The 24,426-nt window shown below is 43.5% G+C and overlaps 1 protein-coding gene across 1 annotated transcript in view; it reads left to right on the top strand.

Annotated features, from left to right (window-relative positions):
* The first annotated feature begins 3,617 nt into the window (after positions 1–3,617).
* Positions 3,618–24,426, top strand: part of LOC117531908 — a 30,154-nt gene continuing 9,345 nt past the window's right edge. The window contains 3 exon segments of the mRNA XM_034195097.1: positions 3,618–3,718; positions 6,756–6,906; positions 17,220–17,429. Coding sequence (XP_034050988.1) covers positions 3,618–3,718; positions 6,756–6,906; positions 17,220–17,429 — 462 coding nt within the window.

Genomic DNA, 24,426 nt, shown 5'->3' with positions numbered 1-24,426 from the left:
CAAGCGAGTGATACAAATATGATCCATCTATTCCTCTGGTGATGACCGATGACCACAGATATACAGTCATGAAAATACATGAATGAGAAGCAGTGTGCTCTGATCATGTCCACATCTACTGGTCAGGTGCGTCCAGTCGGCCACGCACGTTGTGCCTGACATGCGTGTCTTGTGGACGGTGCGCTGCGGCACACATACCGCATCATGTGGAACAGAGCTCACATGGGTGACGTGACGGTCAGATCGCCCTCTGCATATTCTGATCTGACTGTCCGTTTCAACCTGGGGGATTGTCAGTGTCCACTCTGTGCGCACGCTCACTTGCTGCAGCTTGTTGCCACCATGGCGATATATGGGTGATTCTTAGACTACGGGCACTTATTATGTCCTTTGATCATATTGTATGAAAAACAGAAAAAAGGGGAAATTTCACACTTTTATAATTATCTTTACAATGAAAGTGTGTTAAGAAATTTGTTGTAGTAGTCTATGATGGCTTTTTCACCTTTTTTCAGCATCATTATATGCAAATATTGCCGTTTTGTGCTTGTCCCACACCCAGACTTTTGATCTTCAATGATAAAAATGAATGGTAAAGAAACGTTTTTTCTAATGTTTTAAAATATCTCTGAATAAAATATCAGTAAAATAATCAAAACATAATTGGGGTATTCAATGTCATACAACAGTTGTGATTTTTTTTAAACAAAATGTAGTTGTCCCACACTATTGCCGTAATTTCCACCACAACACTGTAATGTCCCTTTAAACAGTTTGTATGAAAGATTGTTTGGGTAGTTCCTATGGAGATAAACTGACATCAGAGCACATGTATATAGCGCCAAATCACAACAAACAGTTGCCCCAAGGTGCTTTATATTGTAAGGCAATGGTGTGGTGGAAATTACATTTACAAGGCCAATAGTGCCCGTAGTTAAAGAATCACCCATATGTTTTTATTTATGTCCACGTAAATACAGCAATCACACACATGCGCCTCTCAGTGGACAGTTGTTAGTCCATGACTGTCCAAACACAGTAGGTGTTATCCAGCTGGAATGTCCAGAATGACAGATCACCACAGCTGCTTCTTTTGGAAGCCATGACTCCTGTGAGTGGAGCGCACACACCCAGGTGTCAGTGTGTGTGTTTGCAAAGTCACACTCATGGGGAACTTCAACAAAATTCACAGAAGTACGACTAGATGGTTGCCTGCAGTCTGCTGTCGTACGAAGACTACAACTGGCCACACATTTTGAGACGTTGGCGGCAGGGACGACATTACACAGTTTGCACACGATTCCTGCGTCATGCGCACTAAGTGTGCAAACGTAGCACTATGTGTGAAGGGGTCCTTAGCTTCATAGTGGAGCAGAGTGGAAAAGAATTTTCTTTCACCAAACAGCATGACTGTTTTGTTTTCTTCCCGGTTGGTCGTTGTCATGAACTATCCAGCCTTTGTTTCGTTAACTGGCTTTATTAACATTTACAGATCCATACAAACTGCAGAACGACATGCTTACCACTTAGCCTAGCAGTTTCATGCTTCAGTTTCTTCTTCTACACTTTTGTCAACCTTTTTGTGCACACAATGTTGCTCAGCGTAACATCGATGCCCGGTGGCTCGTGTGAGAACTGTCACAAATACATCATGACAGTCATTTGCTGCAACCACGGCCAAAAGCAGAGGAAGCAACTCTTTTGAAGGAATATGAGTGATGTAAGGGTGCTTTTGAGTGTTCCATCAAGTAGTGGTACATGGTAGCTGCCATTTGCTGAGGTAAGACATTGATGTTTTATTGACTAAAATAAGATTAGGCTCCTCTGTACCAGGCTAAAAACTTTAGATGGGTAACGTGAAACTTCAGCCGACTAAGCGCTTTGTGCAACAGCTGTCAAAAAACTTGTCAACTGAGTTAATTCAATTAAACAAGATTAGACTGCTTTATGAAACCGGGCCCCAGATTGAAACGGTTCATCAAGGTTATTATCTGAGAGATAATGATTAACCTGTAACTCAACTATTTTTTCCCCCAAAGGTTTTAACCGATATGGGAGGTTTGAGATTGGTCAGAAGTTATTTCAATCTTTAGCGTCAGAATCAGGTTTCTTACGTATTGGTGCAGTTATTGCAGTTTTTAGGGTTGATGGAACAGAACCTGAGGTGTATTGTATGTGAAGTGTACTATATTATAATAATCGTTATTATAATAATAATAATAACAATGCTTTATTTATGTCATTGTGTGGAAATACAAGGTAATAAACACATTACCAATGTAAAAATTGAAAAATTAATATATAGAGCATAGATGTCAAGCTGATTCCAGAAAGTGCCAAGAGGGTGCAGGTTTTCTTTGTAACCACCAACTCTATCAGGTGATTTCACTGATTAACATCACTTTGAGCAGATGGGATGAGTTCATCAATGAAATCACCTACTGAGACAGACAGCATCTCAATGAAGTATATAGAAATGATTAATTGTAATATTTGGAAATGTGGGTTTTCTCTTTGTCACTCTGAGCTCATAGGAAAATATAATGATTTTCTTAGAATTTGTATTTTACTGATAGTCATGTTCTGAAAGACTAGACTGGAATTGAGTGACTAGAATGGGCATTACTCTAATCCAGAGAAAACCTTTTCCAAAGTATGGAGTAGGACTGCGGCTATCGATTATTTTTGTAATCGACTATTCTATCGATTATTCTGGCGATTAATCGAGTAATCGGATAAAAAGTACTTTGCGTTTTTACACAACATCAATAGTCCATGGTTCTCCCTAAGGTCCCTTCACACATAGCACGAAGTTTGGACGAAGTGCACACTTAGTGCACATGACACAGGAATGGTGTGGAAACCGTGTAAGGTCATCCTTGTTGCCAACGCCTGGTACACCTGTTGATACAAGTATCTGCACACACAAGCGCCTGAAAGACAAAATGTGTGCTGTGTGAACCCATCGCATCCTCTCGCGGCAGGTGTCGGCCAAATTCCAGGTGACACGCATGAACGCCTAACACCGCTCGAATGGCACTTAGAAAATGTATGGCCAGTCGCACTCTAGGTACAACAGCAGTCTGCAGACGACCCCTGTCGTTTGAACATAATAGTTTTGAGTTTGTAGCATCAACAGCAGATGCTACTATTATTGTGAACACCCCCTTTTCTACTTTTTTTTTTTACTAATAGCCCAATTTCATAGCCTTTAGAGTGTGCATATCATGAATGCTTGGTCTTGTTGGATTTGTGAGAATATACCGGATCTACTGCTATCTTGTTTCCCATGTAACAATAAGAAATATACTCAAGACCTGGATTAATCTTTTTAGTCACATAGCACTACTATTATACTGAACACTACTGTACTTCTACTTTTGTTCTGGGGATGTTACAGTGCCACACACACGCCTGGCATATGTACAGCAATGTTAAACGAAGCTTCGAGACACAGAATTAGCCTAGAATATTTTTTGTCCTTGAATTATTCTAGTTACTTGACTAATTGTTTCAGCCCTACTATGGAGTTCTCTGGTAAATGAGAACAGAACCTTGAGTCCTTTTTAGAGTGGGACCTGGAAGCAGACCCCTCCACTGACCACTGTGAAGACGACATGCTCTGTGAAACCTTGTCCTTTGCTGTTTCTGACATTCACAAGCAGGTGAAAGATGCACTGCCAACACCAGGAGACTGGACTGTGGTGAAGGATTTCAGGTAAATGCAAGAGGTGGGATAGGCCATTCCTGGTGCCGCTGACAACCCGCACGACACTGAAGATATCTGAAAGTGTCACATGGATTCAGGCTAGCCATCACAGGAAGGTTCCCGCACCACCTAATGAGCAGGTCACACCTTAACCGCTGGTCCACGGTTTTGTCCCTGGTGGCCTTAGACAGCCGTTTGGTCTTGCTATGGCGGACAGGTTGGACTGTGATTGATTGAATGTGTGAACAGGTGTTTTTTATACAGGTAACAAGTTCAAACAGGTGCAGTTAATACAGGTAAAGAGTGCAGAATAAGAGGGCTTCTTAAAGAAAAATTAACAGTTCTGTGTGAGCCAGAATTCTTGAAGGTTGGTAGGGGGTCAAATACTTATTTGCAGCAGTAACATACAAATAAATTATTAAAAAAAATCATACATTGTGATTTCTGGATTTTTATTTTATTTTTTTTTAGATTATGTCTCTCACAGTGTACATGCACCTAAGATGAAAATTTCAGACCCCTCCATGATTTCTAAGTGGGAGAACTTGCAAAATCGCAGGGTGTTCTAATATTTATTTTCCTCACTGTATAAGCTCATTGGGAGTGTATGTCCGTCACCAGCTTGTTGTGCCTTGTCCCTTCATACTAGCTCAGAGACACTCCTGATTATTTTCTGGCATAATTTGCTTCATGCCAGAGAGAGAAGAAACACTGCTCTCTTGAGTTTTTCAATTAAATCTCAGAGCCTCTTCAGAAAATTATGAAAATGACAGCAAATTCAATATTCTTTTCTTTAAACCAATACATTTCTTAAATTAGTCCCTGTTTCAAGATTGGGTAGTTTCGGCTGGAAGAAAAAAAAAAAAAAAAAATCAGGTTTGGCCTGGTGAAGATGTAATGTTTTGGCCCGCTCTTCAACTTGATTTGCTGACCCCTGCCTTATATTTTGAAATGTTTCTGTGGTGTCACTTTGCTGACCTTTTTGATCAAGTTAGATTTATGAGTTTTTGTTTCAAATGCTTCATTTATTCTGCAAACACTACTGAATCATCCCCAACATAAAAATGACATAATTACTAATAAAGGCAATAATAAAAACATGAAAGCTACAAAAGAGTTCCACATTCATTTGCACAGTACATTTTAAACACATGCAATTACACATAGATCCAATGAAAAGAGTTCTTATCATACTGGAACCATGCAACCCTCCTGTTCTTATGGAGTGGTGCAAATTTTTCAGGATTTGTCCTGAATTCCAGATATTTTAGGATGATCTGGACAATGAATTACTGACTTTTTTCAAGCATTTGCTTGGTTGCTAAAATGAAGCTCTTATAATATGTCTAATGTTGCCAAAAATCCAGGAGCTTCTACAAAGTACCCTAGACCCCCAACATATTTTCTGAATATCTCATTCTCACGCCTGAGTCTTCAAAGTGCTGCATGATTGTGGTAAAATGATCAAACATTCTGTTTCCTAAGTATAAAGATACTGAGTGTACATTTTGACTATTATATTTTCCATTTAGTTGTTTCACATTTTGTATTGTATAGACTTTACAATAATTAATCGCATTATTCCACACACTTCAATACAGTAGGTAGCGGTATGCACCTCTAAAGCTGGTTTGCAATACAATGAGATAAACACAAAGAAGTAGTTTTGTTTTTGTCATTAATTGATAAGTACTAACTTCATTTTCATACTGTGGCTGATGGCGTGACCAAGGTGAGAGACTTGAAGCACTGATTCATGGCAGATACAGACATTACATTGGCAACCACAGTGAACTCTCACCATCTCTGAGATATTAGCGAGACCAACAAAACAAATGCGGAGGCAAAGATGAAGTGCTGGACACACAAGAGAAAGAAATCAGCCTGCATTTCAGAGTGGCACAAAATTTCATCTCAAACACCCAATCTAGAAGGCTATAACAAGAATTTAATCCTTGGTAGTTTGGCAGCAATCAAACCCATTTCAGTGGAGCTGTTGTCAGAATAATGCCAGATGGCAACATCTGCACAAACAGCACAATTTATAGGTACAATGAGCTAATGAGCAAAATCGCCTGTTTTAGGTGCCCAAGTAGAAACAATAAATAGTGTTATGGTTCGGGCTGGAGTGGAACGGCAAACCCAAAAGCTGGGAACAGAAACGAAAACGGTGTGGAGCAGAACACTGGTTTATTTACAACGGAATGTATGCATGTGGATGAAGAGGCATCCTTGCAAGGTGTAGACAGGGCCTGCTCAGCGGTGGAACCAGGGAACAGCAGTCCAGGTGGCATCGAACCCAAGTTATGTAATCCAGAAGCCAGGTGTCTGCCTGCAAGCTGTCGACGTCGAGTCTGGAGGAGATACACAGGTGAGTTGATTACTGAACACACCAACCGAGTCAGTTCCAGAAGTGGATCAACTCTAATTCACAGTCAAATTAAGTGACAGTTTATTTTAACTGAGTCCAGAGTGTTGAAATGAGCTGAAGCTGTTGAAACGAGCTGAAGCTAGAAAAACGACAACAAGAAATACTAAGCTTGAGAACTCAGACAGGCTGCAGGAAAAATTACAGCGTGCAATCAAAAGAGTGTGGGAGCTCAGAATTATCATTGCGTAAGAACGCACAAAGAGGCCAGTTACCGTGAAAGATACGCTGAGTTTCTGGTGACGATAGAGTGAAGAGCCGGAGTTTATATGCTATGCAGGGACTGATGAGATGAGGAGCAGGTGTGTTGATCAGCTTGAGGCGCGCCACCTGTGCAGAAGAGAAACAGCAGCAGCAGCAGCAGTAGGAACAGGCAGCCCACAACAGTACCCCCCCCTCAATGGGAGCCCCCAGGCGACCTACCAGGACAATCAGGATGGTCCCGGTAGAAGTCCCAGATGAGGGAAGGGCCCAGGATGAGGCCCCGCTCGACCCAGGAGCATTCTTCAGGGCCATAACCCTCCCAGTCCACCAGATACTGGAAACCCCGTCGCTGACGGCGAACGTCCAGGATCTTCCAGGCGGTCCAGGCTAGATGACTGTCTGCTATTTGAGCAGGAGGCAGTGGAGGAGCTGGAGGACACAGTGGGCTCGAGTGCACCGGCTTCAGCTGGGATACATAAAAGACCGGGTGGATCCGCAGCAAATGGGGCAGCCGAAGTCGGATGGCTGCCGGATTGACCACCCGGTCAACGACAAAGGGACCAATGTATCTGGAAGATAGTTTGGGAGAGTCCATTTGGAGGGGAATGTCCCGCCACGAAAGTCACACCTTCAGCCAGGATACAGGGAAGACCGGGTGGATCCGCAGCGAACGGGGCAGCTGGACTTAGATTGCTGCCGGATTGACCACCCAGTCAACGATGAAGGGACCGATGTATCTGGAAGGTAGTTTGGGAGAGTCCGTTTGGAGGGGAATGTCCTGCGACGAAAGCCACACCTCCTGCCCGGGCTTATAGTTGGGGGCGGGGGTCCAGTGCAAGGTCTTCAGCAGGGCAGAATGGGCGGGCTTTCACACCCGACGGCACCTCCTGAGGTGGAGCTGGGCAGAAGGAACGGATATGTCTGCTTCCTGGGTAGGACATAGAGGGGGTTGGTAGCCTAGGGAGGCTTCAAAGGGAGAAAGTCCGGTGGCTGAAGATATATGGGAATTATGGGAGTACTCCATCCAGGGAAGATGAAAACTCCAGTCTGTCAGGTGTGAGGCTGAAACACACTTGAGGGTGTTCTTGAGGTCATGGTTTGCCCACTCTGCCTTCCCGTTGGTCTGGGGATGGAACCCACATGACAGGCTGACCGAGGCCCCAAGAATGGCACAGAAGCTTCGCCATACTTGTGAAGAGAACTGGGGCCCTCGGTCAGACACGATGTCCTGGGGGATGCCATGCAGCCGGACGACATGGAGGACTAGAAGGTCGGCAGTCTCCTGGGCTGATGGTATCTTCTGCAGGGGCACAAAGTGGGCTGCCTTGGAGAATCGATCCATGACTGTGAGGATGACTGTGTTATCCTGGGATGGAGGAAGTCCCGTAACAAAGTCCAGACCAATATGTGACCACAGATGGCCGGGAGTCGGGAGCGGCTGTAGACGTCCAGCGGAAGGTTGATGGGATGTCTTGCCCCTGGCACAGATGGAACATGCCTGTACAAATTCCCTAATGTTCGCTTGGGCCGTGGGCCACCAAAAGCGGTGATGGAGGAGTTCCAAAGTTTAATGAAACCCAGGGTGGCAGGACAACTTGGAAGAATGACAGAATTGTAAGACGAATGACAGAATTGTAAGACCTGGTATCTGGTCTCGGTAGCACGAAAAGCCGACCGGGTGGTCCTCACCCAGGATCAGGAGGGTGGGTGAGGGCTTCCTAGATGGCCCGCTCAACATCCCAGGTCAGCGCCGCCACAATCATGGATCGGGGAAGGATGGTCTCTGGAGGAATCTGTGGTTCCGTTGGTGGAGAGTGTTAAGGATTTTATATATATATATATGTTATCACTGTTAAACATTTGTACCTTTTGTCTTCTTTCTGATGAGAACGGTGTTGTGCTGTTTGCACCTAACCCCGAGAATGTATGTGTTATTCAACCTTGTTTTAGCATGCTGGGGTCAATCTGACACTGGGAATGAGAAGCTGGATGTACTTATTATTATTCTGATTGTGATGTGATGCTTAGTGTTCCAGGCAGATGCAGAACAGCTGATAACTGCGAACGAGATGTGCTGACCTTCGACGATAAGAGTAAAAGAAAGTGTTCTTCCTTACAGCTGCACTTATTGACGTGTGTGTTTATGTTACGGGAAGAAACTTGTCTTGCGTCATTCCCCCCACCCTTAGGACAAGTTTTTGTTTATGTGATGAGGGATTCACTAATAAAAAGAGCGAAGCGCAGGCCAGACTTTAGTGTAGCTTTGGTGTATAGCCTGACTGCACTCCGCGCGTAAAATTTGACTTTCTGTCTCACTGGTGGTTCTTGACTCTGTTTGTCTTATCAAAGGGTTTAAGAATGTTTGGAGGAGAAAATACCCAACATTGACTGGGGGCTCAGTCCGGGATCTCAACAATACCGGAGGTGTCCAGCGGAGGTCGTCAAGTCCAGACGTAAATCCTTGGCCAAGGTCCGATCAATTGATCGTGTCTGCAATTGTCGACCACCGTTGGCATCGTCTGGTTGACGAGATTTTCCCGAAGAAGACAGACAGGAAGTCGAGTCAGTGAGTAGAATTTCTTTGTAAATAGTACTGAGTGAGTGGTGATCAGATCACCTAAACAGTTAAATTCCGCAAGCGATGATACAGAATCGTCTGTTAATGCAAAGCAGTTAAACTCTGTAAGGAGGGTGCGGACTCCTCTGTTTATATACGCGTACCGGTAGGGGATAAAAGTGATCACATAAAACAGTTAAACTCCGTAAGCGATGATACAGAATCGTCTGTTAATGCAAAGCAGTTAAACTCTGTAAGGAGGGCGGACTCCTCTACGGTTGCGAGGGACGCACGTAGTTAAATTCCGGAAGGAGGATACGGACTCCTCTGTTTTAATACGTAAAGGAAATCCCGGGTAGAAATACGTGCACTGTAAAAAAGCAGTTAAATTTGGCAGGGACGGCGGAGTCCCCTAATGCAGGACATTAGTTAAATTTCACAGGAGGGCGAGCTCCCCTGGCATAAGAATACGCGTACGATTATTAAAAGTGTTTCTATGTGTAAATAGTGTTTTGTGTAAGTGTAAATAACTGTGTGAAAGTGTAATACTTTGGACAACGTTAGTGACAACCGTGCGTGTGGAAGCAGCAGGCAAGTGATTCCGCTTCCTACGGGGAGGTGAAAGGAATCAACCACACGACGGCAAATTAATTGTCACGTCCAAAGAAAGTGTGAAAACTTCAGATTTAGAACACCCTAGGTGTGCCCCCGTCTGAAGTCCAAATTATAACAAGGGATAATAAAAATGGGGGGTAAGACGTCTAAAAATAAGGAAAATTTATCAACTGACGACTGGAAATTTATGGAAGCAAAAAATCCAAAAGCAACAAAGAAATTGGAGACCTGGATAAATAAACATGACTTTGACGGACGACTGAACCTGATCAGTATACAGAAGCTGAAGAAGGAGTTAGAACAGCAACATAAAGGTGATGAGAAAAAGATGCAGAAAGTAGGGGCAGATTTAGTGGCATTTTGGGAGAAGCAGAGAACAGACAGAAGGGAGCAGAGAAGCGACAATTAGAGAAAGCAAGGAAAAAGAAAGTTGTAGGTAAGGCAGAAGAAGATGTGATAATTCAGCACAGAGAACCAGAACAACCTCAGCAACCACCGCCGGCTGGATCGTCGGTGACAACAACACCCTTATCTCCTCTACCAGAGGATGACGATGTACCGCCACCACAGTATGATTTAGCAGTAAAACCTAAGGTAAAAAGTGAAAAACCAGAAAAACCAGAAAAACCACAAACACGCAGTCAAGCGAAAGTGCCCACAGCCCCTCCCATGGTGGAACACAGTGACCAGGGAGGTGCCTATCCTATGATAGAAGTACCAAATCCTCGTGCAGGAACAGCAGGACAGCGATCAACCATGCTCGTATATCGAACATGGAATGCTGATGATATCAAAGCAGCAGTCGACATGATACCATCGCCACATGTCGATAATGATTTGATGTTGATATTGATTTATGCAGGATATAGGAAACATTAGAAGTTCTTACCACCTTAGTGGACCTGAAGTCCAACAGGTGTGGATGAAAGCATGTGGCCCTAAATGGAGTCAGGTACGCGGAGACTGGAATCCTGCAGACCAACAAGGCGTACCACTGACACATGATGATCTAGTCTTAGAAACAAGAGTGGAAGCTATGATTACACGGGCAAAAGGTGTGTTAGGGCCAAAAATAAATTACACTGAAATTACCAGGACAGCTCAGAAAGAAGGAGAGCCATGGACAGAGTTTAGATGCAGATTTGAGAGTGTATTTAGAGTCCATAGTGGCATATTGCCAGGAACACCAGTGTATGAAAACAAATTGAAAAATATTTCACCTGTGAAGCTGACAATGACCAATTTGATTCATGATGGCAACTCAACAGCTGTCATAACAGTAACAGGTGCCACTGAAGATGTTTTAAAATTGAGATTCACAGGTATGCCATTACATGTGTCACTTTGTAAACCATATTTGACAGAATGGCAAGAATTGGGACTGACAGTCATAACAGCCTTGTCAGCCACTGATTGGAGCAGAGTTGGACCACGAACGGAGTTCAGTCCATCAACTAAATTGTATAAAGTGCCAGTTAATGTCTCATTGGTGCTGACAGCTGGAACACACATTGATGTGTCCACTTCACAATCCTGAGTGTTTCAGTTGAGTCCTGAAGAGGATGATCTCTCTCTTCTGTACCATCAGGATTGTGGACAACAGGTCCTTCAGACGTAGGACTGATAAAAAATGCACAACCTGTAGTTATAAGACCAAAAACAGAATACAGACCATGTGTAAGACAGTATCCATTGAAACCTGATGCAATTGAAGGAATCAGGCCAGTAATAGAGGATTTGTTAACAGCAGGAGTAATAGTGCCATGTCCAGATTCACCATGTAGGACACCCATATTTCCTGTAAAAAAAGGCTCCGCCCTCAGTGGGATGGAGAACGATTCAAGATCTGCAGGCAGTAAATGCTGCTGTAGTAAAAAGAGCTCCATGTGTACCAGATCCGCACACACTGTTAAGCTCATTGAGATTAAATTCTAGTTGTTTTTCTGTAATAGATATCAGTAATGCATTTTTTTTTTTTTTCTGTACCAGTACACCCAGATAGTCAATTCTGGTTTGCTTTTACCTTTAAAGGACAACGATATACATTTACCAGATTACCGCAGGGTTACGCAGAGAGCCCAACTATTTATTCTCAAGTCATGTCAGCATGTTTAGCCAATTTTGTTCCACCGGCAGATAGCCAACTATTAGTGTATGTTGATGACATTTTGATTGCCTCTGACACACGAGAAAACTGCATAACTGACACAGTAGCATTATTATGTTTCTTATTTGATAATGGCCACAAAGTGAGTAAAAACAAAGTTCAGTTGTGTAGGGATAAAGTAAAATATTTCGGACATGAATTATCAGCCACAGGGCGTACTATCCTGTCTGACAGGAAGGAAGCAATTTTGCACGCTCCAAAACCACAAACCAAAAAGCAGATGATGTCATTTCTTGGACTGACTAATTACTGCAGGGCATGGATTCCCTGCTATGCAGAATTGACTAGTCCACTTTCTGATTTGATGTACAAGGATGATATTTCAATGTCAACCGTGTTGGAATGGAACAAAGATGCTGAGGAAGCTTTTGTAAAAGTAAAACAAACATTAGTGTCATCCACAGTTTTGGCACTACCAGATTATAGTAAACCATTCATTCAAACAGTTGATTGTAGGAATAAGTTCATGACTAGTGTTTTGGTTCAAGTGTATGGCTCAAAATTGAGGCCAGTTGCCTACTACTCATCTAAATTGGATGCAGTAGCAAGTGCTCTACCACCATGCGTACAGGCTGTTGTTGCAGCCTCTATGGCTGTTCAAAGTAGCAGTAATGTTGTTCTATTCCATCAGTTGACACTGAAAGTTCCACATGCAGTCTCTGCACTTCTGTTGCAGACAAACATGAGCCTTTTGTCCCCAGCAACACATCTTTCGTGTATGTCCTTGCTATTATCACAACCACATCTTACGGTAGAGCGCTGTACAACATTGAATCCATCCACATTGATACCTTTACCTGAGGATGGTGAGCCGCACAATTGTCTTGATGTAGCTACGGTCTGTACGAAAGCACGCCCAGACCTCCAGGACACACCCATCCCAAACAGTACAATTGTGTATGTGGATGGTTCTTCCACTAAAAACGCTTATGGACAAACACAATCTGGATATGCTGTTGTCACAAATTCAGAAGTATTGGATTCTGCTTCATTGCCATCCTCATTTTCAGCACAAGCAGCTGAATTAGTTGCTTTAACTGCAGCTTGCTATCTGTTTAAAGGTACGGCTGTAACAATTTATACAGACAGCCAGTACGCTTTTAGCACAGTGCATGTGTTTGCAAAACTGTGGGAAGAGCGTGGAATGGTGACATCATCTGGAAAGCCAGTGACTCATGCCACTCTCCTAACTGCATTACTGAAGGCTGTGAAATTGCCTAAACAAATTGCTATATGCAAATGTGCGGCTCACACCAAAGGCTCTGACAGTGTTTCAAAAGGAAATGACGTTGCTGACAAAACCGCAAAGGCGGCAACAGCTCTTTCTATTTTTCTCCTATATGACACCCCTCCGGATATGACCACAAAAGAAACCCATATTGCCAAAAAATATGTTTAAATGGGCAGCTATTATGAGCCATGGCGTGACGCATGTCTCATCAGGGGGTATGATATCGCAATTGCAATCTATTTTTTGTCTTTATGGGTTTGATGCATATGCAAAACAGCATTGTAGAGCATGCATGACATGTGCAAAACACAACTCACAAGGCAATTTGAGACCCCAAAGAGGCAAATTTCCAACACCACAATATCCCTTTCAAGTGATTCATATGGATTATATACAGCTGAGTAAACATGAAGGGAAGGAATTTTGTTTAGTCATAATTGATGCCTTCTCAAAATGGGTAGAATTGTTCCCTACAAAACATGCAGATGCACTTACAGTGGCTAAGGCATTGTGCAAAGACATCATTCCATGATTTGGAATACCAGAAACAGTCTATTCAGATAATGGAGCGCATTTTGTTAATACAATAGTGCAATACGTAGGAGAAGCGCTACAGGTCAATCTCAAAAATCATTGTGCTTATCAACCACACAGTGCCGGATTAGTGGAAAGGACAAAGGGCACAATAAAAATAAGATTAAGGAAATGTATAGAAGAGACAAAACGAACCTGGATTGAATGTTGGACCTAGTAAAATTGTATATGAGAATAACACCAACACCATCAGGGTTAACACCATTTGAGATACTTTATGGACGACCATATCGTCTACCAATTTTGACATGGATACTAAACAGCAGATGAGGAACAAACATTAGCAAATTTTATGAAAAAGACATTAACACAGAAAGAGATAACTTAAACACATTTACTGCCGAATAATTTTGATCTTCCACAGGACGGCCTTCCAGTAGTCTAGCCAGGAGACTGGGTGTTCATCAGAGTCCAGTCCTCGTTGGGAAGGTCTATACCAAGTGCTGTTAACAACACCAACTGCAGTAAAGATAGCGGAGAGATCAACGTGGATACATCACTGTAAGATACAGCGTGTGTTGGCGGCCTCCACAGTGTAAGGGGAAGTCTGGCTACAAAGGGAGTCTATTTAATTAGCAATAGATTGTCTCAATGCCAGTGAAGCAGGGAGATCCTTGCACTATTAGGTGAGGTGGTTAACAACACTGTATCCTAGCAATCATGACTGAACTACAGCAGACCCCGGAGCGGCGTGCTCAGCGCCGCCGCTGCCGGACTGTTGGTAGGGCAGCCGGTTGCGTTGTGATCTTAGTATGTTTCGTGCTCCTCGGATTCCTGGCCTGGTGGTTGACCCAAGAATTGCAGCTCACTGTGGACCAAGCCAGAGAACAACGCAAGCAACGTCAGAAGAGGTTTATTCATAATGTGAATGAGACAGATGGACACCCTCATATATACCATACTAATATGTGGTACAGATATATTCATTTATTGGCTATGGAATTACGTTACTAATTGTTATGTTTGTTCGCAAATACCTATATCCTCAACACACCCAGCTCTGACGGCTAAACCGTACCCTGCTAGGGTGACAGAATGTCTTATCATACGGATGCATAATCAAACTGTATTTCGGGGGCAGCAGTTCTCAGCAAATCTGATAAGATGTAACACCACTTGCCTCAGTGCAACCACTTATATGATAGGGATTTCAACAGAGGACGTACAAGCGTGCCCAAGTGCTGCTCCATTGACTAGACTGAAGGGAAACGCAAAAATATCATCACGTTAAATTGTCATCACAACGGCCATTCCCAATTTGCTTTTACGGGACAGGGAATAAAAATGTAGGTAAAATTAAGAAACGTCTGTGTACCCAAACGTATGTTTTATCAAATAATTTAAGCCTAACCAAAACATAATATGTGGATGGTACTTATCTTCATCACATTGGACGGGGATGTAATTATACAGGCTCCTGTCCATGGGGAACGGATGAATCATGTGCTTATGTTAGTAAGTTTTTGCTACCACCTGTAAATGGTACTCCGGTGTATGATGACATCTATTGGCTTTATGGTTCCAGACTGTACATGAGTCTCCCACCAAATTGGGGTGGTGTGTGTGCACCTACCCAGGTGACTGACCATACATATGTGGTAGGACCTCCACAGAGAAGAATGGCAGCACCAGACGGAGGAGATTGATATACCCAGATGTGTTACCACATAATCACATGTGGGACTCGGATGTACTAAAGGACCAAAAAAAATTGTGGTCTGTAGGAGATAAAATAGCACATTCATTGTTCCCCTGGATAGGAGTGGGAAAAAAATTCATTAATGATTGAAACTCTGAATTATCGATTGGGTCTGTTCATGAATGTAACTAAAAAAAAATAGTAGCAGCTCAAAACACTGAAATAGATGCTTTACGTACCATGGTGATGCAAAATCGTATGGTTTTAGACTTGCTTACTGGTTCACAGGGAGGAGTTTGTGTTCTGCTGAACACAACATGCTGTACTTTCATCCCAGACTCCATTCATTCAGTGGATATGCAGGACGCATTGGAAGAGCTGAATAAACTTCGTGATGCAATGCATAAAGACACCCTAGCCGTGAACCGGTGGAATCCCTGGTCCTGGTTGACTTCAGGACCATGTTGGCAGTTACTATTGAAAATGGTGTCAAATACATTTGTACAGTGTAATCTGGCCTTCCAACAAACTATGCCAAAATATCAAGCATTGAAACAGTCAGACCTTAGTGGAGAAAACTGTAATGACTGTACTGAGAATTATGATGATATTGAAAAGCTCACAACTCCAGTTCAAGCTTGAACTGTTGACGTGATGAGTTAACACACTCTTAGCCTATGAAGCTTTAGCTGAAAAAGTAATAAGACAAGTGGTGTAGTCGAATAATACAGAAAAACGGTTCATTTATACCAGTCGGTAGGAGTGATGTATGGTGGTGGTGTGGTGATAACAGAATCTTTGACAGACTGCCACGAAATGTGTCAGGTTATTGTGCATTAATATCATTATTGTTACCCATGACCCCTGAAGACGTTACGACATATGCAGCCTCTCTTATTCCTGAGGATTGGCAGAAAGGCATAGCCAGACATAGAGTAAAAAGAGATTGGAAAGGAGTAGGAAATCCAACATATATTGACGCAATAGGAGTCCCCAGAGGAGTGCCTGACGAGTATAAACTGGTTGATCAAATAGCAGCTGGATTCGAATCTTCCATCTGTTGGTGGTGTTCAATTAATAAAAACGTGGACAGAATAGATTAAGTTAATAAACTAACTAACTAAGCTGGGTGATGCCTACTGTATGTTTAACAGGTGATAAACAGGTGGGAAATGTTAAGGATTTTATATATATATATATGTTATCACTGTTAAACATTTGTACCTTTTGTCTTCTTTCTGATGAGAACGGTGTTGTGCTGTTTGCACCTAACCCCGAGAATGTATGTGTTATTCAACCTTGTTTTAGCATGCTGGGGTCAATCTGAACTGGGAATGAGAAGCTGGATGTACTTATTATTATTCTGATTGTGATGTGATGCTTAGTGTTCCAGGCAGATGCAGAACAGCTGATAACTGCGAACGAGATGTGCTGACCTTCGACGATAAGAGTAAAAGAAAGTGTTCTTCCTTACAGCTGCACTTATTGACGTGTGTGTTTATGTTACGGGAAGAAACTTGTCTTGCGTCATTCCCCCCACCCTTAGGACAAGTTTTTGTTTATGTGATGAGGGATTCACTAATAAAAAGAGCGAAGCGCAGGCCAGACTTTAGTGTAGCTTTGGTGTATAGCCTGACTGCACTCTGCGCGTAAAATTTGACTTTCTGTCTCACTGGTGGTTCTTGACTCTGTTTGTCTTATCAAAGGGTTTAAGAATGTTTGGAGGAGAAAATACCCAACAGAGAGTATTATTGTGAGAGAGTGTCAGGTTTGATGTTCTTGCTGCCTGGTCGGTATGAAATGGTGAAGTTGAATCTACCAAAAAATAGCGACCACCTGGCTCGCAAAGCATTCAACCGTTTCGCAGACTTAATGTATTCCAGGATGCGATGGTCTGTCCAAACAATGAACGGAACTGCGGCCCCGTCCAGCTAATGTCTCCACTCTGCAAGCGCCTCCCTGACTGCCAGGAGTTACCGGTTCCCCACGTTATAGTTCCACTTTAAAGGGGAAAGGTGCCGCGAGAAATACACGCATGGATGAATGTGGTTGTCACTCTCTGATCTCTGGGACAGGACTGCGCCCAGCCCAGAGTCAGAGGCATCCACCTCCACTATGAGATGACGATCCGGGTCCGGCTGAGTGAGGATGGGAGCGGTAGCGAACCGGTTCTTAAGCTGGGTGAATGTGGAGTCGGCCTGAGAAGTCCACTGAAAGGTGGTTTTGGAGGAAGTGAGTGCAGTGAGGGGAGCTGCCACCTGACTGAGTCCGCGGATGAAATGCTGGTAAAAGTTAGCGAACCCAAGAAACTGCTGTAACTGTTTAACTGAAGATGGAACCGGGCAGTCTGTGATGGCCTTGACCTTAGTGGGGTCCGGTTTGACCTGATTATGAGATACAGTGGTCCCTCGTTTATCGCAGGAGTTACGTTCTAAAAATAACCCGCAATAGGTGAAATCCGCGAAGTAGTCAGCGTTATTTTTTTTACAATTTCTATAGATGTTTTAAGGCTGTAAAACCCTCACTACACGCTTTATACACTTTTCTCAAACAGGCATTAACATTTTCTCATTTTTCTCTCCTGTGTAAACACTCTTTTTTCTCTTGGGCGAGAAGATTATAAACAGACAGACGCAGAACACAATGCGCGTGCTCTCCCGTCACTTACTGCCTCCGGGGGTACGGATGCGGGACCCGCAAAGAATCCAAGTCATGGCCACGGAGCTCTACGGCTGCGGTTACCGAGACATGCAGCGGAAGCTGTGGGTTTTCAGTAAGAAGTCTATCCTTGTGGGCTGCCAGAGTGCTCCACATCAAAACTGCGAGCGTAGTGTCTGGACCTGTTGCCAGAGTTGTCCGCAGCTCCGCACAGCAGACAGGGGGGCGGGGCGGTGTGAGTGGCCCGCTGCGGCGTTTAACGAGCCTGCAGACTCAGTAAGCGCATCGGAGGCAGTGAGAGCAATCGCGGTGATGCCGACTGGTGCCGCTATCGGCCCACCTGATAAGGATGCAGAACACAATGCGCTGTTAAAAAAAAGAAGAAGCATGCAAAATTGCAGTAAAAAAATCCGCGAAACTGTGAGGCAGTGAAAGGTGAACCGCAAGGGACCACTGTATAATGAAGCACAAGAAGGAGACAGTGTTGAGGTGGGACCCGCAGTTCTCGGCTCTGACAAACAGACAGTTCTCTAACAACCGTTGGAGCACGAGTCGGACATGCTTGGTATGGGTCTGGGGATCTGGAGAGAAAATCAGTATGTCATCTAGATAGACAAACACAAACTGGTTGAGGAAGTCGCGCAGCACGTTGTTTACTAACACCTGGAAAGTTGCAGGTGCGTTGGTCAAGCTGAAGGGCATGACCAGGTACTCAATGTGCCCCAATGGAGTATTAAAGGCCATCTTCTACTCATCCCCTTCCCGGACACGCACCAGGTGGTAGGCGTTTCGGAGGTCCAACTTAGTGAATATGGTCACCCCATGCAAAGAGCTAAACGCCAAAACTAAGAGAGGTAGTGGGTACCGATTGTGGACCGTAATGGCATTTAACCCCCGAAAATCTATGCAGGGGCAAAGGGTACTGTTCTTCCTACCAACAAAAAAGAACCCTGCCCCAAGGGAGGACAAAGAGAGTCGGATCAACTCAGCAGCCAAAGAGTCCTGGATATAGGTCTCCATTGACTCACATTCCAGGCGGGAGAGGTTGTACAGTCTACCTGAAGTTAGCGGAGTACCTGGAAGCAAGTCAGTGGCACAGTAATAAGGATGGTGAGGAGGCAGGCAGAGTGCACGATCTTGCTCAAAACCTCACCAAGGTCGTGATACTCAGAAGGAACTAAAGAAAAGTCAGGAGGTGAATGCACCTTCTCCTTGACCACAATGCTGGGAGGAACCAAGGAACTAACACACCCCTTGAGACAGGCTTTGCTCCACTGGTTAATGTCGACCAATCAATGCCGGGACTGTGTTTGGAAACCCAGGGCTGGCCTAAAACCAAGGGAGATGATGAAGGGATAACAAAAATCAGTATGGTTTCTCTGTGATTCCCAGACACTATTAATGTGACAGGTGAGTAATGGCCGGAAGGGCCGTGCCTTCTAATGCATGCACGGACAGTGGTGAAGGAAGTGGTTCCAGGGGGATATTAGTCTTGGAAGCTAACGCTGAATCAATGAAATTTCCTTTGGCTCCCGTATCAATTACAGCTGGGGCCGAAAGTGTCTCATTGCAAAAAAGATAGTTGCCGGGATTTGAGTGCAACTGGATCCCACACCCGTGAATTTGGCTTGGCTCACCCGCAGCCCAGATCCTATGGATGAGCATTGGCTGTTGGCTGAAAGGGACAAGTGCTGAGTATATGCCCCTTAGCACTACAATATATACATTCTCCAGCCGACAGTCTCCATTGACATTCCTCTGGGGACAATTTGGCCCTGCCGAGCTGCATAGGCTCGCCAACAGGGGGAGCTGGCGTGTCGGAGATAGATTCAGTGGAGCTTTGTAGGGACGGCCCCATGCGTGCCGCGGGGTGGGGCGAGCGGAAGCTACCTGATGGCCTTTGTCCCGATGTCGCTCCCACAACCGGTTGTCAAGATGAATAATAAGGGGGATGAGAGAATCCAGATCATCTTAAGTGACAGTTTATCTTAGGTGAGTCCAGAGTGTTGAAATGAGCTGAAGGTGTTGAAACGAACTGAAGCTAAAAAAAAAACGACAACAAGAAATGTTGAGTTTGAGAAATTAGACAGGCTGCAGGAAAAATTACAGTGCACAATCAAAAGAGAGTGGGAGCTCAGAAGTATCACTGTGTTAGAACGTACAAAGAGAGGCCAGTTACCATGAAAGATACGCTGAGTTTCTGGCAATGATGGAGTGAAGAGCCGGGGTTTATATGCTATGCAGGGACTGATGAGATGAGGAACAGGTGTGTCTATCAGCTTGAGGCGCGCCACCCAGTGGTGGGCACAGTTCCGATAATCCGATAACCGATAATTACAGAAGATAATGTTTTCATTATCGGATTATCTTTGTAGGAAAGAAAGCCACCTGATGAATATAATAATGTGTTTGGAATATTGTAAATTATCACTTGTGGATAATTTTACCTCGAATAGGGGGAACCACCTATCGCTGCCTTAATAATCTATAACAAGGTTATGATATTGATTTTAGGGTCAGTCGATAGGAAATATTAAAATCAGTCTCAATTTCTAATGGGTAAGCTTCACAGGTCAGATCTGACACCCTCTGTAAAACCATACAAAAATCACAGACAACTTCACACATTTAAGATATTTATTTAACTCTGGCAGGAGTTAAATAACAGGACATATCACAGTGAGCAATTTAATGATGACGTCCAGATAATTTGGTTTCGTAGCGGGAGTTTTAGGAGTAAGATTCATCCTAATTCAACATGTAATTTGCTTTGGTATTTATTAACTTGAGAGAAGATTAATGATTTTGAATAGAGTTAAATAAAGCCACTCTGTTTAACTGACAACATAGCCTGGTCTTACTTTGCGCAGTGCAGCAGGTCTCCGTGAGGTCCGATGCTGGACGCCATCTGGTTCAGTTGACGCTCCGTCCGCCACACAGCTTCGTCAGGGACCTTGACAAAGAGGCTCTGCCGGTCCAACCCGCTCGGTTTCATCAGTGGTGGGGATGATTTCTGTTATTGTGCTGTGATTTCGCGGCGGCGGTTCAAGTCGCTGTTGAACGTCTCAGCTGACCTGGGTGTTTTTCTCTGTAGCGCTCCGGAGTCTGGCTCATCAGAATAAAGGTTTGAGCATCTTTATTCTCTATCAAAAATCAAAAATTTGTCTTTCGTCGTCGTCTTTTTGGAAGCTTGGTCAAATCAAAACTCAATGCAAAAATAGCTGACTTTAGAAGAAAAATGTTTGTGAAAGGAATTTGGAATTTGAAGAAAAAGGTTTTAATTTGAAAATTCGGAAAAAGGAAGTTAAATGCTCTGGCGCAACAGTACCAGGTCTTGCTGTATGGAGTTTATCTTTGTTTGAAGAAACTCCATGGCCTCTGCTTAATGCAAGCTTAAGATGTTGGTTGTTTGATCACAGCTTTCCACTACATTCCCCCACTCGATTCGACTTTGGGTCTCCAACGCTGAATCGCCAAGACGAGGAAGGCTGTGACGGTCGGTGGGTGATGTCTTCCACTGGCGGTGAGGCTGAGGAGGGTTAGTGTCAGACTAGCAGAGTGGCTTAGGGTGACTACTACATCCTAAAGTGGTCCGACTATGGTACCACATCGTACATTTGCCTGTTTATTTATGTCGTTTTTATGCAAGTGTTTTCTTTATTGCCTATTTATTTATGTTCAAATCTCCCAGACCGAGGGAGATTGACAGTCATCTTGTGTTTCTTCCACTTTCTAATAAGTAATCATAACAGTTGTTGTCTTCTACCAAGCTGCTTGCCTGTTGTCCTGTAGTCCATCCCAGCCTTGTGCAGGTCTACAGTTTTGTCCCTGGTGTCCTTAGACAGCTCTTTGGTCTTGGCTATGGTGGACAGGTTGGAGTGTGATAGATTGAGTGTGTGAACAGGTGTCTTTGATACAGGTAACAAGTTCAAACAGGTGCAATTAATACAGGTAAAGAGCGCAGAATAAGAGGGCTTCTTAAAGAAAAATTAACAGGTCTGTGTGAGCCAGAATTCTTGCTGGGTGGTAGGTGTTCAAATACTTATTTGCAGCAGTAACATACAAATAAATTATTAAAAAAAAATCATACATTGTGATTTCTGGATTTTTTCTTTTTTTTTTTTTTTAGATTATGTCTCTCACAGATGAAAATTTCAGACCCCTCCATGATTTCTAAGTGGGAGAACTTGCAAAATCGCAGGGTGTACTAATATTTATTTTCCTCACTGTATAAGCTCATTGGGAGTGTTTGTCCGTCACCAGTTTGTTGTGCCTTGTGCCTTTATACTAGCTCAGAGACACTCCTGATTATTTTCTGGCATAATTTGCTTCATGCCAGAGAGAGAAGAAACACTGTTCTCTTGAGTTTTTCAAGAGAGCAGCGTTGCTCTCCCCTCCATGATTGCGAATTCGCAGGGTGTTCAAATACTTATTTTCCTCACTGTATATGTAGGGCTGTCACAATTATGACAATATTCGTCAATCGCGATTATTTTTCATATTCGCGATTATTTTTCATATTCGCGATTACCGTGAATTATCCACAAAGCATAAAACGACTCAGAATCTGACGTCATTGTGCTGCAGCCTCGCTCTCGTCTTAAGGCGGGACAATAACATGGAGGCTGACGGCCGATTAAAACAGTGCCGTCTCCTTCAAAAGCCGTCTAAAATGCGGAGCTGTCGGTGTGTGTGTCGGAGTTAACAGGCTGCAGACTGCGAGGGAGGGGGTGGGTGAGGGAGATTCCTGAATGCAGGCACGACACGTTCAGTGTGCAGTGAGCGCAGAGCAGAGAGAGGATTTTAACCTGATCTGCACCAACTGATTTGCGCGTTGCTATGGTGACAACCAGAGCGGAATGATTATAACAAGTGACTTAACTCTCCAAACTACGTGTGCGTATATATGAAAATAATGCACGCCAGTTAGACATGGAATTCTCGCTGACCATGGTATATACAACCCCTGGCAAAATTATGGAATCACCAGCCTCGAGGATGTTCATTCAGTTGTTTAATTTTGTAGAAAAAAAAAAGCAGATCACAGACATGACACAAAACTAAAGTCATTTCAAATAGCAACTTTCTGGCTTTAAGAAACACTATATGAAATCAGGAAAAAAAATTGTGGCAGTCAGTAACGGTTACTTTTTTAGACCAAGCAGAGGGAAAAAATATGGACTCACTCAATTCTGAGGAATAAATTATGGAATCACCCTGTAAATTTTCATCCCCAAAACTAACACCTGCATCAAATCAGATCTGCTCGTTAGTCTGCATCTAAAAAGGAGTGAACACACCTTAGAGAGCTGTTGCACCAAGTGGACTGACATAAATAACGGCTCCAACACGAGAGATGTCAATTGAAACAAAGGAGAGGATTATCAAACTCTTAAAAGAGGGTAAATCATCACGCAATGTTGCAAAAGATGTTGGTTGTTCACAGTCAGCTGTATCTAAACTCTGGACCAAATACAAACATGGGAAGGTTGTTAAAGGCAAACATACTGGTAGACCAAGGAAGACATCAAAGCATCAAGACAGAAAACTTAAAGCAATATGTCTCAAAAATCGAAAATGCACAACAAAACAAATGAGGAACGAATGGGAGGAAACTGGAGTCAACGTCTGTGACTGAACTGTAAGAAACCTCCTAAAGAAAATGGGATTTACATACAGAAAAGCTAAACCAAAGCCATCATTAACACCTAAACAGAAGAAAACAAGGTTACAATGGGCTAAGGAAAAGCAATCGTAGACTGTGGATGACTGGATGAAAGTCATATTCAGTGATGAATCTCGAATCTGCATTGGGTAAGGTGATGATGCTGGATCTTTTGTTTGGTGCCGTTCCAATGAGTGAATTTATAAAGATGACTGCCTGAAGAGTGATTCCATATTTTTTCCCTCTGCTTTGTCTAAAAAGTAACCGTTACTGACTGCTGACTGATTCATGTCAGTCCACTTGGTGCAACAGCTCTCCAAGGTGTGATCACTCATTTTTAGATGCAGACTAACGAGCAGATCTGATTTGATGCAGGTGTTAGTTTGGGGGATGAAAATTTACAGGGTGATTCCATAATTTATTCCTCAGAATTGAGTGAGTCCATGTTTTTTTCCCTCTGCTTGGTCTAAAAAAGTAACTGTTACTGACTGCCACAATTTTTTTTTTCCTGATTTCTTATAGTGTTTCTTAAAGCCAGAAAGTTGCCATTTGAAATGACTTTAGTTTTGTGTCATGTCTGTGATCTGCTTTTTTTCTACAAAATTAAACAACTGAATGAACATCCTCCGAGGCCGGTGATTCCATACTTTTTGCCAGAGGTTGTATATATGGTCGGTTTTCCATCGTCGTCGATGATGTTGATGATGTCAGTTCTGCTGCTTTCTCTGGTGGGCCCTTGTGTGGCTGTTCAGGCCGATTCTTGATGCACAGACTCTAAGGCACAAAGGGCATTGGAATAGTTGAGAGTCAGGTCTAGGAGTCCCTGCTTTTCGCCTACTCCTGGCGCTGGCGATACGGTCCCGTCGTGCAGTCTCAAAGTTTGCATGGGCCCTCTCTACAAAGGACCTCCATTCAGTTCTATTTGAAGCATAGACTTCAAGTTCATTTGGAGCCAGGCC

The sequence above is a fragment of the Thalassophryne amazonica genome, chromosome 19, assembly GCF_902500255.1.
Source record: "Thalassophryne amazonica chromosome 19, fThaAma1.1, whole genome shotgun sequence".
Lineage (NCBI taxonomy): Eukaryota > Metazoa > Chordata > Actinopteri > Batrachoidiformes > Batrachoididae > Thalassophryne > Thalassophryne amazonica.
This window is presented reverse-complemented; position numbering and strand designations above follow the sequence as displayed.